General features: G+C 42.7%; 1 protein-coding gene across 1 annotated transcript in view; it reads left to right on the top strand.

Annotated features, from left to right (window-relative positions):
- The window catches only part of LOC113007674 (USP6 N-terminal-like protein), a 29,092-nt gene extending 10,335 nt beyond the window's left edge, over positions 1 to 18,757 (top strand). The window contains exons 3-14 of the mRNA XM_026144517.1: positions 3,328 to 3,413; positions 3,506 to 3,545; positions 3,630 to 3,710; positions 5,999 to 6,106; positions 8,195 to 8,304; positions 11,506 to 11,554; positions 14,154 to 14,274; positions 14,515 to 14,609; positions 14,703 to 14,768; positions 16,124 to 16,223; positions 16,812 to 16,964; positions 17,069 to 18,757. Coding sequence (XP_026000302.1) covers positions 3,328 to 3,413; positions 3,506 to 3,545; positions 3,630 to 3,710; positions 5,999 to 6,106; positions 8,195 to 8,304; positions 11,506 to 11,554; positions 14,154 to 14,274; positions 14,515 to 14,609; positions 14,703 to 14,768; positions 16,124 to 16,223; positions 16,812 to 16,964; positions 17,069 to 17,763 — 1,704 coding nt within the window. The 3' untranslated portion in view covers positions 17,764 to 18,757. The remainder of the gene's footprint in view (positions 1 to 3,327; positions 3,414 to 3,505; positions 3,546 to 3,629; positions 3,711 to 5,998; positions 6,107 to 8,194; positions 8,305 to 11,505; positions 11,555 to 14,153; positions 14,275 to 14,514; positions 14,610 to 14,702; positions 14,769 to 16,123; positions 16,224 to 16,811; positions 16,965 to 17,068) is intronic.
- Positions 18,758 to 19,698: the final 941 nt, after the last annotated feature.

The raw sequence follows: 19,698 nt of genomic DNA, 5'->3' as shown, positions 1-19,698 counted from the left end.
GTCCACGGGGGCCCCACCTCACAGCTTACAGGACTCTGTTGCTAACATCTTGGTGTCAGATACCACAGCACACCTACAGGGGTCTAGTGGAGTCAATGCCTCAATGGGACAGTGCTATTTTAGCAGCAAAAAGGGGACCAACACAATGTTAAGCAGGCGGTCATAGTGCTAATCGCTAGCTCTTACCACTTGACTTCTGTAAGTAAATGCTACCACTAAGTACGATCAGGGTAAGATCGGCTGTCTGTTTGTTGGCACCTGTAACTCACAGTAGCTGTGTCATTCAGAAAAGATGAAAGAAAACAAGGCAGAGTAGTCGGGTTGTGTCGAATGGTTTAAAGTGGCCTGACAGTCATTAGTGCTGTGAAATAAGGCAGCCGTAGACACTGGTGCTCTTGTGTTTTGATGCACTCCATCAAATCTTATTGTGTCTTACAAATGATGTGAGTCATTCATTTAGTGAATTCGATTCAGTTGTAGTGAATCAGCGTAGCAAAATTTAAATGAGTGCGATTCAAATAGAGCCATCTCTCTGGCTTTAATGTCTTTCTGTAACACACTGTGTGTCTCCAAACGCCCTCGGTGTAAAATTATTTTTAGTCCTCTCACTCTGATGACGCCGACATCACATGCAGGGCCTCTGAGGCTCAGAGAGCCGACTCAGCCATGGTGAAGCTTTACACTTTCTTTGGGTTCGCTGATTGGCTGCTTTCCAGTTAGGCAGCCAACCACAGTCGAGTGGAGTGAGAAGCCTCTCAGGCTGTCTGTCTGAGGATTAGTTCCCTCTGTGTTATGTCAACACTGGGATCAAATTGTTGCTCAAATGGATTTTCCATGATAAAAGCATTACTTCTAAACTTTGTGCAGGTTTAAGGAGATTCTAAATGCATGTCATGTACAGTTGTACTATGGAGCACTCCACACTGTATATAAATGCCACTTGTTTTGCACATATTCAACTCTGTATATTTTATATATTTTATTATTATTATTATTATTATTTTATTTTATTTTTTTACTATTTAATTTGTAAAAATGTGTATACACACACACACACACACACACACACACACACACACACGTAGGAAAATATTTAGTATACACATCCAGAAATGCATACACTATTATATATTGTACATATATTTATTAGTTTCAGGTTGGCCATTCTTGTATTTTGCTCGTTTGTGTTGTTGTGTTTGCACATCTCTGTTGCTTGTGGGGCTCGCACACAAGAATTTCACTCGCATGTGCTGTGCCAGTGTGCCTGCACACGTGATGTGACAATAAAAGTGATTTGATTTGATTTGATTTGAGAGAGACTGAGTGCTTACTTGATTAGGGGAGGAGGTTTGTGTGTGGAGCTTTCTGTCCATGTTCATACTGTGCTTTTATTCATTTAGTTAGTCACATGTGTACTTTTTGGCTTTTGACTGCGATGTAAAGCTTAAATCTTTAAATAGATGTATTTTAAAAAATGTCCAACTGGCAACTAGTGATATCACGAAGTACCAATGCAAACTGTAAATGTAGAGGATTTACAGTATGGCAATGTGGCTTATGTGAACCCTAATGAACATGATCATGACATGCTTGGTCCTCAAGCATTGATTCCAAGGGGCAAAGCCCTACTCCAAAAGTAAGCTCTAAAAAAATACTGTACAGTCGTCCCTCGTTTATCGCGTTATTAAAAATAACCCACGATAGGTGAAATCCCCAAAATAGCCAACTTTATTTTTTTACAATTATTATAGATGTTTTAAAGCTGTAAAACCCCTCACTACTCCCTTTATACACTTTTCTCAGACAGACATTTTCACACTTTTCTCTCTTGTTTAAACACAAAGTTCAAACCATCCATCCATCTTCTTCCGCTTTATCCGGGGCCGGGTCGCGGGGGCAGCAGCCTAAGCAGAGTAGCCCAGACCTCCCTCTCCCCAGCCACCTCCTCCAGCTTGTCTGGGACCAGCCGAGAGATATAATCTCTCCAGCGTGTCCTGGGTCTGCCCCGGGGACTCCTCATGGTGGGACATGCCCGGAACACCTCACCCAGGAGGCGCCCAGCAGGCGTCCTTGTCAGATGCCCGAACCACCTCAGGTGGCTCCTTTCGATGTGGAAGGGAAGTTCAAACCTTCATAGAAAAAAAAGCCCATTATTATAGAATGAAGCCAAAGATGAAACCCTGTTTTCAGGTCCAGAACATGGGAATAGAGCAGCTGCCAGAGAATTCAACATAATGAATCAATGGTACAGAAGTGGAGGAAGCGAGAAGAATGAGCATGTCTTTTTGTGCGATGGTTAGCAGCTTCCTCTGCCTGTTGGGTGCTACCGCAGAAGCCTTTGACGGTGCAAAACGTTTCGTCGACATTGTCGTGTTTGTTGGGGAGAAAACTTACAAACTTACAGTACAGCAGAGTCACACTGCTAGGATCAAAGATTTATGTAAATTTGACAAACTGAACACGTTCTGTACTGTACAGGAGACACGGCACAAGATTGATTACAATGGTCTACAGCCAATCAGGACGCAGAACACAATGTGTTGTTTAAAAAAAAAAAAAGGATGCAAAATTGCACCAAAAAAATCAGCGAAACAGCGAAAGGTGAACTGCGTTATAGCGAGGGAGCACTGTATATCAAAGATTTCTGGACTCAAACTATGATTTATTTTAAGGCAGAAGTGATGATTTGTGGATGAGAGGGTGCAATTCTAGTGATCAGTCAGTGTCACGTCAGTCTAACTGACTGTTTTTGGAGACAGCCTGAAGTGGCCCCAGGAGGAACTAGTTTCTGCTACTTCTACAGTACTTCAGCTTATCAACCCCAGACCTTACTGCTAGTTCTGTAATACCTGTAATAATAATAACTGTAGCATTAAAGAGGAAGAGGAGCATCACAATATGCCTGTCGTCGTCCCTAACTAACGACAAACACGATTGTGTGCAAAGGTTTGTGCATGGACCCAGATAGAAGACACATGGGGGCCTAATCTGGACTTCTTTTGGCACAGCACTCGCAAGTCCTGTATCCAGGCCAGGCACAGGCCAAAAGCAATGAGGCAGGCTTTACATGGGTTACATGTGTTATATGGGCCAGATGCAGGCCAGATGTAGAACTGACCCATGTAAGGAGCACCTATATCCATACTGTAGGACCTTGGGCTCATCAAGAGTCTTTAAACTCCATTTTGGGGCCTTTGTAGTTCCTCCTTTAGGGCAGGTGCGCTTCAGCACAATAAGATCCTTTTGTTTATGTAAGTAATTGTACACATGTGCGTATCTATTTGTCTAGACTGTAGTTTGTAAGTTTATACCTGTTACTGTTTCCAGGGCAGGCAGGGCGGGGTGGAGATCTACCCCTGGGAGGATGCTGATTACAGCATCTACAAAGTCATCGACCGTTTTGGCTTCATGCAGTAAGTCTGTCTTCAAAGTAAAGTCATGCCGGTTGGTACCACTCTGCCCTGTTTTGTTGCATCTCATCATTTGTTTCTCTTCATTCTTCCAGTGAAGATGAGCTGCCGGCACCAACTGCACATGAAGAGAAGGTAAAGAGGCAAATGCCACATTTCTTTCAGGACAAATGCATGCAGTAGGTTGTTTTTGTTCACCAGCTTCTTTTACTTTCATAGCTGAAGCAGCAGGAGATTGAGAGAGCAGAGAAATGGCTGAAGATGGTGAAGAAGTGGGATAAATACAAGAACAGTGACAGGGTGAGTAACAGTTTGCACACGGAGCACATGGAAAATTCAGAACAGATTTATAATGACTTCATTGCTGGAGACAATTGCTGACAAACATGTAAAACTGCAGCTGGTTTCTCTGATGTCAGCGAGTTTTGTAACACAGATTGAATCACAGCAAGTGTCGGTGTTGAGTCCAGAACATATTCAGCTCAAATGTACTCCCTCATTAAGAATTCTGAATCAAAGCTTCTCACCAGAATATAAATCACACTAGGAGAGGAAAAAACCTACAATCTTCTCTCCATCTCGATAATGATGTCCTCATACAAGCTTCTGGCAAGTGTCCCCATAAGTCTCACAAGCAGTCATTAGCAATAACAATTTTGCTGAAAAAATGATGAAATCAGATTTCTTATATGCTAATTTCATGTTTCCATTATACTTTTTAAAAATGTATTAAAAAATCCCATTGTACAACGCAGAGGTTGGGTTCTGACACTCTGCAGTTCTGGGTTAGTTTCTTTGGTTTTGCACCGACACTCTTCCTCACTAAGACGATGTGCGTCCTTGTACGGGATGTGGAAAGGTGGAAAATTAGCTTGACTGGTTCCGACCCTCTGGACAAACACCTACATTAGTGAGAGAGTTGCTGCTATGCTTATTGATCGTTGTTACTGTGGCTGGAAAATCAATAGACTCAACCAGAGCAGCTGAGTGTACATCCACCATTAGCTTGGTCTCCACTAGTGTCAGTAAGTCATCCATCCGCTTCCAGTTATCCTTTTCAGGGCTGCAGGGGGTGCTGGAGCCTGTCCCAGCTGTCATAGGGAGAGAGGCGGGGCACACCCTGGACAGGTCGCCAGTCTGTCGCAGGGCTGACACAGACAGACCATTCACGCTCACATTCGCACCTGTGGGCAATTTGGATTAATCAATTAACCTATCCCCACTAACTGCATGTCTTTGGGGAGGAAGCCGGAGTACCCGGAGGGAACCCACGCAAACAGGGGAGAACATGCAAACTCCACACAGAAAGACCCCGGCCTGATGGTGGAATTGAACTCAGGACTTCTTGCTGTGAGGCAACAGTGCTAACCACCGTGCCACCGTGCTGCCTAAATTGTTCATAAATAATAAATCTCTGTGTTATTCTAAGGTCTTTACCATAAAATATAAAGCATCTTGCAGTAACTGTTTTGGTATTTGGTGCTATATAAATAAAACTGAACTGAGTTCAGTTCAGTTTGATCCATCATTGAGCATTTCTGTCATCTGTCTTTGTTAAAAACATGAAACATTATCGTGCTCGAAGCATGAATTTGAGCTCTTTGTTAGCCTAACGCTCTTTTTTAAAGTCGTCATTGAGCTCGTTCTAGTTGTAATTCTAGTTTCCTTTTCCAAATGACTGAATAAATAATACAATATGTACAGTTCCACCTGACTAAAGCTGCTGACAGTAGTCTCTGTTCTGCTCTGCAGCTGAAGTCTACAAACTCAACAAAACTGTGCTATACACCAGCATAACACCAAGCTGACCAGTTTACTCAGAGGCAGCACATTAGTGTATAAGGACCAGAGTTAGTTGGTTAGCAGTGACTGAACAAAGTCAGGGCTGGGAGGCTGCAGGAGTAAATATCATGTTGCTGTCTCGGAAAGATGGAAAAATAATAATAAATCATTAAAAAATATAGTTGTGCAGCCTGTCTAAGTAAAAAAAACAGAGTAATCAGAAAATTGTAAAAATCTGTAGCTAGAAGTGTAAAGTGCTTTATGAATGTGTGGCTAAAATGTGACTTGTAGTCTAAAGCACTTTGAGTGGTCAGTGAGCTGAGAAAAGCACAAGTACATCAAATACATACACAGCAATGAGAGCAAGCAAGGTGGATGAACTGTGCGTGGCAGGCAGGACTGGACCCGAACGCAGACTCACAGACACAGAGGAAAAAAGCAAAACAACAGACAGACTAAAACTCACGCTGAATACAATTAAGCATTAAGTCCAAAAGACAAAGCACTTGGCCCAAGACAAAGGATTTGGGGGGGTGTTTCCATGTTGATGAGTGGAGGTACTTGAGGTAGAAGTTGCAAAGCCAACCAAGTTAACAGAAACTGTACGACAGAGAGATACTTACAAACCTGCTTCGAGTGCTCACGGAAAATGTTTTCAAACTTTTGGCTTTACTGTGAACGGGGTCGTAGGCGATCGGTAGGTGGTTTAACTTTCTGATGATTCAGTCTTTGTAGCTTCTGTTCTCTAAACTTTGTGGCGTTTTATTCACTCAGTGTTTATGATTCCCTCTGCTCTCTGCTGCCAGATGGTAAAACGAGTATACAAAGGCATCCCCCTGCAGCTCAGAGGCCGGGCCTGGGCACTGATGCTGGACGTGGACAGGGCCAAGAAGGAGAACGAGGGCAAATATGAGGTATTTATTCACGTCTGAAATGAGTCTCTTTGCAAATCTGTTCTGAGCATAAAAATAAGTTGGACATATACAGTGGGGCAAAAAAGTATTTAGTCAGCCACCGATTGTGCAAGTTCCCCCACCTAAAATGATGACAGAGGTCAGTAATTTGCACCAGAGGTACACTTCAACTGTGAGAGACAGAATGTGAAAAAAAAATCCGTGAATTCACATGGTAGGATTTGTAAAGAATTTATTCGTAAATCAGGGTGGAAAATAAGTATTTGGTCACCTCAAACAAGGAAAATCTCTGGCTCTCACAGACCTGTAACGTCTTCTGTAAGAAGCTTTTCTGTCCCCCACTCGTTACCTGTATGAATGGCACCTGTTTGAACTCATCATCTGTATAAAAGACACCTGTCCACAGCCTCAAACAGTCAGACTCCAAACTCCGCCATGGCCAAGACCAAAGAGCTTTGGAAGGACACCAGGAAAAGTATTGTAGACCTGCACCAGACTGGGAAGAGTGAATCTACAATAGGCAAGCAGCTTGGTGTGAAAAAATCAACTGTGGGAGCAATCATCAGAAAATGGAAGACATACAAGACCACTGATAATCTCCCTCGATCTGGGGCTCCACGCAAGATCTCATCCCGTGGGGTCAAAATGATGATGAGAACGGTGAGCAAAGATCCCAGAACCACACGGGGGGACCTGGTGAATGACCTGCAGAGAGCTGGGACCAAAGTAACAAAGGTCACCATCAGTAACACACTACAACGGCAGGGAATCACATCCCGCAGTGCCAGACGTGTTCCGCTGCTGAAGCCAGTGCATGTCCAGGCCCGTCTGAAGTTTGCCAGAGAGCACATGGATGATACAGCAGAGGATTGGGAGAATGTCATGTGGTCAGATGAAACCAAAGTAGAACTTTTTGGTATAAACTCAACTCGTCGTGTTTGGAGGAAGAAGAATACTGAGTTGCATCCCAAGAACACCATACCTACTGTGAAGCATGGGGGTGGAAACATCATGCTATGGGGCTGTTTTTCTGCCAAGGGGACAGGACGACTGATCCGTGTTAAGGACAGAATGAATGGGGCCATGTATCGTGAGATTTGGAGCCAAAACCTCCTTCCATCAGTGAGAACTTTGAAGATGAAACGAGGCTGGGTCTTCCAACATGACAATGATCCAAAACACACCGCCCGGGCAACAAAGGAGTGGCTCCGTAAGAAGCATTTGAAAGTCCTGGAGTGGCCTAGCCAGTCTCCAGACCTCAACCCCATAGAAAATCTGTGGCGGGAGTTGAAAGTCCGTGTTGCTCGGTGACAGCCCCAAAACATCACTGCTCTCGAGAAGATCTGCATGGAGGAATGGGCCAAAATACCAGCTACTGTGTGTGCAAACCTGGTAAAGACCTATAGTAAACGTTTGACCTCTGTTATTGCCAACAAAGGTTATGTTACAAAGTATTGAGTTGTATTTTTGTTATTGACCAAATACTTATTTTCCACCCTGATTTACCAATAAATTCTTTACAAATCCTACCATGTGGATTCATGGATTTTTTTTTTCACATTCTGTCTCTCACAGTTGAAGTGTACCTCTGGTGCAAATTACTGACCTCTGTCATCATTTTAAGTGGGGGAACTTGCACAATCGGTGGCTGACTAAATACTTTTTTGCCCCACTGTAAATACGTTTTTTAAAAAGCTGAGAGAAAAACATTGTTATAACTGTTATAAACTGTAGCTATGTTGTAAATGTTACAAGTCTAATGTAATAAAGTAAAAGTATAAAGTAGCATGTTTTAAAAAAAGTTAAAGCTATGAAATATCAAAGCTGACAGTCCACCAACCTGTAATCACATTTTCAGCACATTCATAGATGCAATCACATTTTCTCTGATAGACGAGATGTTTCAGAAAACTGATGACACACATAAACAGTTAGCATAATCAATAATAGATTCATTCTGACTGAATTTACAATATATATTCCCTGATATGTAAAACTTGTTTTTGTAGCTCTACTGAATGACACATTTGTCTTTCAGCACAGGTATCTCCACATGTCCTTGTTGACTTTTGTCTGTTTTTCACTCAGAAAATGAAGGAGCAGGCCAGGCTGTGCTCATCTGAGATCAAACAGATTGACTTGGACATCAACAGGACATTTCGAAACCATATCATGTTCATGGATCGCTTTGGAGTCAAGTAAGTTTCACTGTTGAGTCGGATTTTGCAGCTGAAATGGATTTCAGACGGATAAACGGCTCGGACTTTCTGTTCTCAAAGAATATTTATAACCGCCAAGCTCAGTGGTGGGATCCAAAGTTACAGAGACATATTTTCAAAGTACTGAGCAAACAGTGTTGGGAAGGTTACTTTTAAAATGTATTCCATTACAGAATACAGAATACATGCCCCAAAATGTATTCTGTAACGTATTCCGTTACGTTACTCAATGACAGTAACGTATTCTGAATACTTTGGATTACTTAACATATTATCATGCTTTTTACAACAACGTGAATGTACTATTGCTGTGTGATTTATTACTATTACTGAAGGTCCGCGGCTCCGAACTGTAGTAAAGGGACCTCTGACTAATACGGCGGGGTCCCTGTCGGCTCGTAGCCGAAAAATAGCTTTACTTTGTTGTGTGGGTCAACTTTTCTTGCGAGAGACAGAGAGAGGCGTTGAAAGGCTGCTCCAACGGAACTTATTGTTTTCGGAGGAAAACACGAACACGGTGTACAGTCGAGTCTTAATAGCTTACTTACAACTGGGCTCGTCAGGCACTCTTCTTGGCTGAAGTGGTTATTATTATATTTACATGCTTCCAGCTCCCGTTTCTGCTCGATGATAACTCGTAGTTTTCCACTCTCCTTTTTTCTCCCTCCTCGCGCTCACAGAGACATAACGGGTATGGCAGTCCATTCTCCCTGCAACACGGACTACACTGCCCATGATGCTACATTCTTTAGAGCTATGCTTGTAGCATTCTGCCTGTTAGCTTAGCACAACAACAACAACAACAAAAAGGCGCTCTCTCACCCAGGAAACACACAGCCGCGCGAGAGATAGAGCGTCGCCCTGTAACCATGGCAACCGTAACGCTGCCGCCTGGAACAACAGAACGTAGCTGTCAAACAAAACCCAAACAGTCCTGACCCGCGACAAAATGAAACAGGAAAGTACCGCAGTGTAATCCATTTATTTCAACAAAGTATTCTGAATACCACCTTTTTAAACGGTAACTGTAACGGAATACAGTTACTCATATTTTGTATTTTAAATACGTAACGGCGGTACATGTATTCCGTTACTCCCCAACACTGTGAGCAAATGATGTAACTTGCACATTAAAGAGGAATACAGTGTGAAAGCATACAGTTATCATATGCTTTCAGCAAAGTGTTAAGATTGTTAGGTCGCAGTGCTAATTATTAGGGCTGGGTATCGTCACTGATTTCTAGAATCGATTCAATTCCGATTCACAAGGTCCCGAATCGATTCGATCCACGATTCGATTTAATTCGATTCGATTTGAATCTGGGAAATTTTGACAGTCAGAAATATTATAATTCAGATCAGTACATTTACATATTTTTGTATCAATAAAAAGGAAGCTGACACACGCAAGACTTTATCACAGGTGTAAGCGTCACAGCAGATGCTTTTGTGTCAAAGTAGCTGAAGATAAAACACAGAAAAACATGAAGGTGATTTTCCTGGCCTGGGATTTTATAAAAATAATCTGCAGTACATCAAAAACGAAAGAAAACCATTAATCAACACATGAACATCACCTCTGACGTTACAGCGGTTTTATTAGAGACACGGTTAAGCGTTTTACATTTTGCTTAATTTAAAAAAATTTAAATTTGTTCAATATTGAACGGCAGAAATGAGGTTTACTTTTCGGAAGTAAGTAAAAGGGAAAAAAAACGTCGGCCGACAGCCTGTAAACAACGGTAGACTTGTGCGTAACAAGCAAGCGAATAAAGAAGAAAAGAGAGAGAGAGAGAGAGAGAGCTGTGCATGAAGTGTGATTTTTATCCTGAAAAGTCAGCAAAAGTCAGAGGGAATTCATGATGATGTTTATGTGAAGCGTAGTTTGGATCTTCTTTTGCTGCTGGTTCGGTCAATATTGTTTGGAGAGAGATGAAACTAACAGCTTTAGAATCGGCTCATAAAGGGCGTAAACAAAAAGCGCGGACCCGCGGATCAGAATCGGCGAGCTGTCGGCTTTCAGCCCCGACCATCAGCTGAGAAAGGCGACATCTCACTGATTCTGATCCGCGGGTCGCGCTGTGTGTTTACGTCTTTGTGCAGAAGCCGTGTTCCTGCTCTCATTTACTGTCTTAGCTGTTTGGTGGTTGTTGAAATTTTGTGATCTTTCACCTGAGATTCTGGCATTTCGGGCAAAATAAATTAATATTAAAAAATCGATTCAGGATTTTAATGAATCGATTTTACGTTATCCAAGCCAGAATCGATTTTAATCGATGAATCGATTATAAAAACCCCACCCCTACTAATTATAGGACAACATTTAGCAAACAACTGTATGAATTGTATGAATGGGTGTGATTGGGTGAATAAGGTAAGTTGTATGAAGCACTCTATAAGAGTCAGCCCATTTACCATTTACACTAGTGCGACATGAAACATAATAAACTAATAAACTTTAGACCAATATCTAAGCTGCCCTTTTTATCTGGATTCAGAGTAGGCTGAAATGAGTAGCGCTGAGCACTGAAATCCCTGCATCCAGGTTCCCGTCAGAGGGAAAACCTGAGACAAGACTAATTAAGGTTGTTGTAGAAGGACATTGATGCACATGGCTTGGATGTCCACATACTTTGGGTCATGTAGTGTGTGTTACATATCATTTTCCAGGTTGTAACTGTTACCATATTCAAACAGATTAAAAAAGTGCGAGAGGAAAAAAATCTGTGTCTGCAGCAGAGAGACCTCAGGGTGAACTTGGACTGAGTGTGAGAGAGAGGTGGGCAGGCTGAGCTCTGGATGGCGTGGGTTTATGTGTAACCTGATCCTGTAACAGAGTGATGTCAGTGTAATGGTCCTGTTCAGAAGCAGCAGTGGAAAGTGTGGAGCTGGAGAACATTTCAGTATCTAACAGATGTTCAGGATACAAAAAGGATTTTTAAAGAGCAGAGACTGTAGTCTCTCTGTGTTACTGTTATTTTTTCCTTTCCTCTCACTTCTGGTTTGTAATTGTGTGTCCAGCACACTGTTTGCTGTGGGGTTTGCTTACAGCTTCACATACAGTGTCAGGATTCATGACACTCATTTTTTCATTTCCTCTCCTTCTCACTCCCTTCCTTGTTTCCTTTTGTTGCTTCTTCTCCTTTCCTATCCTTTCCTTCCTGTTTCTTTGATTTACAGGCAGCAGGCTCTCTTTCATGTCCTCTCTGCATATTCAGTCTACAACACAGTAAGTAGCTGATTTCTCTAAATTACATGAAACATTAAAACACCAGCAACTCAAGTGAACTGATAAAAATCTGCAGTCACGTCTAAATTTTCTTTTCGTGGGCAGAGACTTCATTTTCCACTGTGGTTTCTTGTCCCCCCCCACACACACACACCCCACACACAGTACTGCATGCTTTTGACATGATATGCATTGAGTGCTTTAAGTGGACAGCAGCTGATACAGCACTGATGGTTGTCTTACTGAGCTGCTTTTATTATTTGCAGAAACAGGGTTTTTACTAGACGTGCCACTGAAACATGTGGATTGCAAAAATTGCTGAAACTGCAGCACTCATACAGGGAGTGCAGAATTATTAGGCAAATGAGTATTTTGTCCACATCATCCTCTTCATGCATGTTGTCTTACTCCAAGCTGTATAGGCTCGAAAGCCTACTACCAATTAAGCATATTAGGTGATGTGCATCTCTGTAATGAGAAGGGGTGTGGTCTAATGAAATCAACACCCTATATCAGGTGTGCATAATTATTAGGCAACGTCCTTTCCTTTGGCAAAATGGGTCAAAAGAAGGACTTGACAGGCTCAGAAAAGTCAAAAATAGTGAGATATCTTGCAGAGGGATGCAGCAGTCTCAAAATTGCAAAGCTTCTGAAGCGTGATCATCGAACAATCAAGCGTTTCATTCAAAATAGTCAGCAGGGTCGCAAGAAGCGTGTGGAAAAACCAAGGCGCAAAATAACTGCCCATGAACTGAGAAAAGTCAAGCGTGCAGCTGCCAAGATGCCACTTGCCACCAAGTGGCATCTTGGCTGCAACATCACTGGAGTGCCCAAAAGTACAAGGTGTGCAATACTCAGAGACATGGCCAAGGTAAGAAAGGCTGAAAGACGACCACCACTGAACAAGACACACAAGCTGAAACGTCAAGACTGGGCCAAGAAATATCTCAAGACTGATTTTTCTAAGGTTTTATGGACTGATGAAACGAGAGTGAGTCTTGATGGGCCCGTGGCTGGATTGGTAAAGGGCAGAGAGCTCCAGTCCGACTCAGACGCCAGCAAGGTGGAGGTGGAGTACTGGTTTGGGCTGGTATCATCAGAGATGAGCTTGTGGGGCCTTTTCGGGTTGAGGATGGAGTCAAGCTCAACTCCCAGTCCTACTGCCAGTTTCTGGAAGACACCTTCTTCAAGCAGTGGTACAGGAAGAAGTCTGCATCCTTCAAGAAAAACATGATTTTCATGCAGGACAATGCTCCATCACACGCGTCCAAGTACTCCACAGCGTGGCTGGCAAGAAAGGGTATAAAAGAAGAAAAACTAATGACATGGCCTCCTTGTTCACCTGATCTGAACCCCATTGAGAACCTGTGGTCCATCATCAAATGTGAGATTTACAAGGAGGGAAAACAGTACACCTCTCTGAACAGTGTCTGGGAGGCTGTGGTTGCTGCTGCACGCAATGTTGATGGTGAACAGATCAAAACACTGACAGAGTCCATGGATGGCAGGCTTTTGAGTGTCCTTGCAAAGAAAGGTGGCTATATTGGTCGCTGATTTGTTTTTGTTTTGTTTTTGAATGTCAGAAATGTATATTTGTGAATGTGGAGATGTTATATTGGTTTCACTGGTAAAAATAAATCATTGAAATGGGTATATATTTGTTTTTGGTTAAGTTGCCTAATAATTATGCACAGTAATAGTCACCTGCACACACAGATATCCCCCTAAAATAGCTGAAACTAAAAACAAACTAAAAACTACTTCCAAAAACATTCAGCTTTGATATTAATGAGTTTTTTGGGTTCATTGAGAACATGGTTGTTGTTCAATAATAACATTATTCCTCAAAAATACAACTTGCCTAATAATTCTGCACTTCCTATAGAATAGTGTTGCAATGTACTATGTCAAATACAGTTGCCCACACCAAACAAACATATTTGCAATATACTATTAAGACAATATCACCATTGCTTCTTCTGTACATATGAATAAAATCATGTAGCATTGTGTCTGTAGTGTGCTTGCTGCAGCTGGGGTCCTTCTCTCATGTTCTCCTAGTGCCTGTGTGGGTCCTCGTCCACAGCCAGAGACATGCATCTTAAAGTTTTAGGAGTGCATACAAGTTTGCATGGCTGTCTGTCTTTCATTGTTGATCCTGCGATGGCCTTTGCCCAGGGTGCACCCTGCCTCTCACCTTGCACTTGCTAAGATAGACTCCACTCCCCTCAGTGACCAAAGCTCCGTGCTTTTGTTTTTTGCTTTGCATGATTAACATTTCAAAATAGGAATGACTAAGTAATTGAAAATTTGCCCATGTTTAATATATTCTGGGGTTTTTAATTCGTTTTGATCATGGCCCATCTGCTTTATTCCTACTGACTATTAAGGCACTATAGAATATACAAATACAACAATAACACTACTGCTGATAATAATAAAACTAATATCCGTGGTGGAGAATGGTCCCACAGGATGATGACAAAAAGTTAATAATTGTTTGATAGTTTTGTGTTAACTTGTGTTAAGCTAGTGTCAGTTACAGTTACCACAACAGCGGAAAGCCCATTATTGGGTTCTTTTTGCACGTTTCCTGCAGGAGGTGAGCTACTGCCAGGGCATGAGTCAGATTGCCGCCCTGCTGCTCATGTACATGAATGAGGAAGACGCTTTCTGGGCCCTGTCACAGCTGCTCACCAACCAGAAACACGCCATGCATGGTGAGACATCCCAGAGGATTCATTCATTCGTCTGAACATTAACAGCAAACGTGTTCTCTGCAAGATACGATGAAGCTAAACACTGAAATCATTTTCCTGCAGCTGCACCAACCGTGCAGATGACAGTCTTTGGCTCTGCGGGTGGTGGAACTGATTACAAACTGTACTGCTTGTCAGATTTGGTTTGGACTGACATGAAATTAGATTAAAAAGTTCTCACTTCCCTTCTGCCCTGTTAAGGCTTTTTTGTTCCAGGCTTTCCAAAACTTCAGAGATTCCAGGCACATCATGATCAGATTATTTCCAAGCTCGTTCCCAAACTGAAGAAACATCTGGTGAGATCAGTTTTTTCTGTTTTTGAAAAACTTGGAGTAACGCTCTAGCAAGCAGGATACGTGCTAGTTCTGACTCGTGTTCTCTATTTCAAGGACAAAGAGCAGATGTCTGCAGGCATTTACAGCACCAAATGGTTCCTGCAGTGTTTCATTGACAGGGTGAGTCATTATCTTGGGGTAAACGAGTAAGATCATCTTTTTCTGCCTGTTAAACGTTGAATAAAAGGTCATCTGATTATTTTCTCACTGTGTGAAGAGGTTGCTTTCCCCTCTTCTTGTTTTATGTCATATCATTTCCATGTATCTTCTCTATTTTGCTTGGGAAGTTTTAAAGCAGTTCAATTCAATTTTGCTATAGTGCCAGTTCACAACAACAGTCAACACACAGTGCTTAATATTATAAGGTGGAACCCTGCATCAGAGCCTGAAACATACTAAACTAAAGCGAATAACGATCTTGCACCTGCAACAGTGGAGAAAAAGAACTCCCTCCCAACAGGAAGCTATCACCAACAGACTCTGGCAGCGCCTGCTGTGATTGGTTGGGGTGTGAGGGGAAGGAAATGAAAGAATACAGAGAAGAAAAAGTGTTCAGCAGCCTGAGCGTGTGGCAGCATAACGAGTCACCTGATCCAGCCGTCACTACAAGCTTTATCAGAGAGGAACGTTTTAATCCTGACCTTCAAAGAAAAGATGCTTCATGTCTCCTAAACTGAGAGCTGGTTCTGGAGGAACCTGGTATCTCAGTGCTCTGAATGATAATTATTATTCATTAAATAGCCAGATTACACATTCAATTCAATTCAGTTCAATTTTATTTATATAGCGCCAAATCACAACAAAAGTCGCCTCAAGGTGCTTCATAGATACAGAGAAAAACCCAACAATCATATGACCCCCTATGAGCAAGCACTTTGGCGACAGTGGGAAGGAAAAACTCTCTTTTAACAGGAAGAAACCTCCGACAGAACCAGGCTCAGGGAGGGGCGGGGCCATCTGCTGCGACCGGTTGGGGTGAGAGAAGGAATGCTGCTCATATGCTGCTCGTTACAATGTGAATTTATGAATATAGCCAACTGCATGTTTAATAAAACTGGAAAGTTAAGCCTGTGTAAATATAGCAGTTAGCATTAGCAGATGCTAATCTCTGTAACATAAAAACACTGAATCGCCTTTCACACAGTTATACTGTACATGATTTCAGCAGAGCTCGGGTGCATCGCATTAGAGGAGAGCATTAAGACCTGTCAGCCTAAACTGTTATTAGCCTTCTACTTGCATGCCCACAATCCTGTGGTAGTGGTCTGGCAGCGTTTGGCTGTTGTCAGCACTTCTCCATCCCGCTGAGTTGCCGGGCTCAGAGGGGCCTCGGGGCCTCTGAGGTCTGAGAAGGAACCAAACAAACTTCCTGACTCCAGCCAGCAGGAGAACAGCACATACATGAACCCACTGGCACAAACAAATCCAGCTAAGCTGCAGTGATTCTCTAACTTTTTGTGTTTGTGATCCGGCAGACACCGTTCACCCTAACGCTCCGCCTGTGGGACATTTTCATCCTGGAGGGAGAGCGGCTCCTCACCGCCATGTCTTACACTATCCTCAAGATACACAAGAGTAAGGAGATGATGGATGGGTCGCCACGAAACAATAAATCACTCTCTGCTCAGTTTCCTCACTGAGCCTTCTACACAACAACCACATTGTGTTAACTTTAGCCTCTTATTAACCTCCTGAAATCGAGTGATTTTGAAGTTTTCCAGTTTTTGTTTGCTTTCCTAAAGTCTGCAAAAGTGAAACTTCGCAAGGCCACACTTTGCAATTTAAGTACTACTTACTGGTGTCTAGTCTCGAGACATCTTTATGATTTTTGCATAAATGTCTGTATACTTGTGTGATTCAGGGTTTCTGTGTTCGTGTGGATATCTACAAGTGTATAGATGTTTACAGTCGTTTAAATCTCATTTGTAGCAAACAAGTTATTATTGCAGAAAATAGAAGATGTTATATAAATATAAAGATGTTTATAATTAATGTGCTCATTACAAAATCATATGTGGGATTACACAACTCAGTTTACACAAACATTTTTTATTGTCAGTTTTTTAAAACAGGGGTTAAATGTCATCTGAATACAGCTCCAGTACAAGACAGATGAGACGTGACTGCACGTTTCTGTGAGTTTAACATCTGGTTTGTGAACAGAGCGCCTCTTGAAGATGTCTCTGGAGGAGCTGAGAGAGTTCCTGCAGGAGCGCATCGCTCAGACTTTTTTCTACAGCGACGACATGATCGTTGAGCAGCTTCAGGCCTCCATGGCTGAGCTGCGAAAGATGAAGCTGGATCTCCCGCCTCCAGGTACGCGGCTGTCCTTTTAGGAGTCTCCAGTACTCCAGTACATTATTCGGTGTCAATAATGTGCACTTAAAGAAAATAAACAGTTCTTAATGGCTCGTTTTTAGGGAAGCCTGAGGAGCTGCCCCGTAAGCCGCTGGGCCAAGAGCTACCCGTGCTGCTGAGTCCAGTGCGGCCCTCTGAAGGGAAGCCAACGTCAGCTAGCGGGTTCCCCAAAGCCGGCCTGTGCCTCCGCATCATCTCCCACCAGCCAGACTCCATATCCCCAGACCAGAGTCCCTCCAAGGACCTTGTGAATCTTGAAGGTGTGGACAAAGAGGAGACTCCGTTGCCTTCCCCAGATCCCATCATCATCCACAGCCAAGCCCCACTCACCCCTGACAGCTCCCCACTAGCAGGGCCTCCGCCTTACCAACCCCCATGGAGTCAAACTGTGGTTGCAGCAGATCAGCCGTCACCACGGTCCAACCCGGAGAGGGTTGGAATAGAAGCTGACACAGATGTCCCGGTAGGACCTCCCTCACCTTCAGAAATAACCAGCGCCCCGCACTCGGCCTCTACTAACGACCTCACTGCAGACGCGCATTCGGCCGTCACCGGTCAGTTCTGCTGCAAAGTCCCGCGGACTCTTTCAGCGCCCGTGTCTCAGGTAGCCTCGCCGGCTTTGGGCATGGCCCAGTCTGAGAGTCTGCCTGCAGCAGAGAGGCTTCAGCTGCCGGAGCAGGCCTCAGCACTGAGCAGGGACGTGAACCTGGACTCGAGTGCAGAATCAGAGGACACATCGGCTGCCGATGTTTCATGAGAAGAGCAGAAAAGTGTAGATCGCTAATTTATTTATGACGCTTTTACATGTAAAAAGGTTAAGTCTGTGATTAATGTTCTGGTGTGATTTATTAGTCAGATTTACAGTGTTAAGCAACAGTTGCTTCAAAATGTGCTTTCAGTTTCGGGACCAGTATTTATAAAAGTTTTGTATTTGCCAATTTTCAAACTGACTTTCTAAAGACTTTTGGCTACAAGAAGCTGTTTCCTCCTTCGGACTTTTCAGCCCTTTTTCATGTTAGGTAACATTTTAACTGGTAGATTTTTGCCCTTTATGTGGCTGAAAGTTCCAGATGTAGGTTACAAAGACAATATGTCGACATAGTGAAAGGCAGATGGGTTTGTTTGGTCCTGAAGCAGTGAACAGGACGATGTATGTGCTGTTCTGTTAGATCCAGTTGTGGGAGAAGGACATGCTAGCTAGCTGTCATTCTGGCTTTTAAATGTCTTAATTAGAAGATGTCTGTCTTAATACAACCCTCACATGCTTTGCTGAATAAGCAAATGTCCCAAGCCATTTATAAGCCTTAAATGGCTTGGGCCTGTAACTGATAAGAAATATATCAGCATATTCTGAGAGGATCAGCTGAGAACTTTTGTCAGATTTAATTGATTTTCAGTTCAGTTCTTTTCTCCAGTTGAGCAGAAGCTTCAGTAGTTTGGGGGTTTTTTTTGTGGGCACCGATCTTTCCACTTTAACCGAACATTAAAAAACACCCGAGTACCTGCTAAAATCGCTGATCTGTGGAAAACACGTCACTTCATCGTTCAACTTTGGGCACAAAGCATTTTTGCCCAGAATGGACTGATTCTTATAGAGCGCTTTTCTATTCTCAAAGCGCTCTATGCAACATGCCTCATTCACCCAATCACACCCATTCTCACAAGTCCTTTATATATATTCAGTGCTTTCTAAGTACACTCATACTCCGATGGATGCATCGGAGAGCAAGTTGGGGTTAGTATCTTGCCCAAGGATACTTGACATGCAGACTGGAGGAGCCAGGGATCGAACCACCAACCTTCCAATCAGTAGGTGAGCTGCTCTACCTCCTGAGCAACAGCCACCCCAATCATACTGACTGACTAAAACTGCCGTCGCCTGCTTTAATCAAGACATCATATTCTAGGTCTGGATTGGCGGGAAAGTGATTTCCAAGGACTCCAAGTCTGAAGCATCATCCTTTACAACAGACGAAACACGTTTGTAGTTTTTTAACTTTTTGTGTGTTCAGTCTAGGCCTTTGTAAAGTGTTTGCTAGGAGAGTTACAGGTTTATTTTTTGTAATAACGTCTCGATGCCTTATTTGGATTGGCTTCAGTTCTGCATTGGACCCCGTTGAACCTAACCTGACTCTACATCAGGAAACAGAAGCAGCTTCCTGGCGCTGTACTGATTGTGCAGATCTCTGACGTGGTGAGCAGGCTCACTGTTGCGATGATACGTACTGAAACCTGTTGAGCTCATTTCAAAGAAGTGCTTTTTTCTAGCTCTGTAATTTATTGTTTGTATCATCTCAGAAAAGGCATCTTGTGTGTTTCCTCCTTAAACGGTGAAAATACGCAAAATACGAATGTGTATGTATCAGATGATTTGAACATGTGTTTAATATTGTACAGTGCTGTAGAACCAGTAGGTAGACACAGCTGGGACTAGTTTGTTCATCTGAAGGAAGAAAAACTTCAGTTCTGTTCTTAGAAATAATGAAACGCTGACATCTTGTGGTTAGTTTAGATTAAGAGTTTCTCTCCAGTTATAGACGAGCCAGGAAGGAGAGAAGTGTTCTAGAAAGGTCTTCATTTTTTCCAAATAAATCTAGTCATATTTTACAATGTAATGCCATTGTTTTGAATGATGTAAATATGTTTTATGGTATTTGACTATATTTACATCCTGAAAATCCTCCAGGGTTGG

Source organism: Astatotilapia calliptera, chromosome 1, assembly GCF_900246225.1.
Source record: "Astatotilapia calliptera chromosome 1, fAstCal1.2, whole genome shotgun sequence".
In the NCBI taxonomy this organism is placed as follows: domain Eukaryota; kingdom Metazoa; phylum Chordata; class Actinopteri; order Cichliformes; family Cichlidae; genus Astatotilapia; species Astatotilapia calliptera.
Note: the sequence above shows the minus strand (reverse complement) of the source record. Positions and strands in the feature narration are given on the sequence as shown.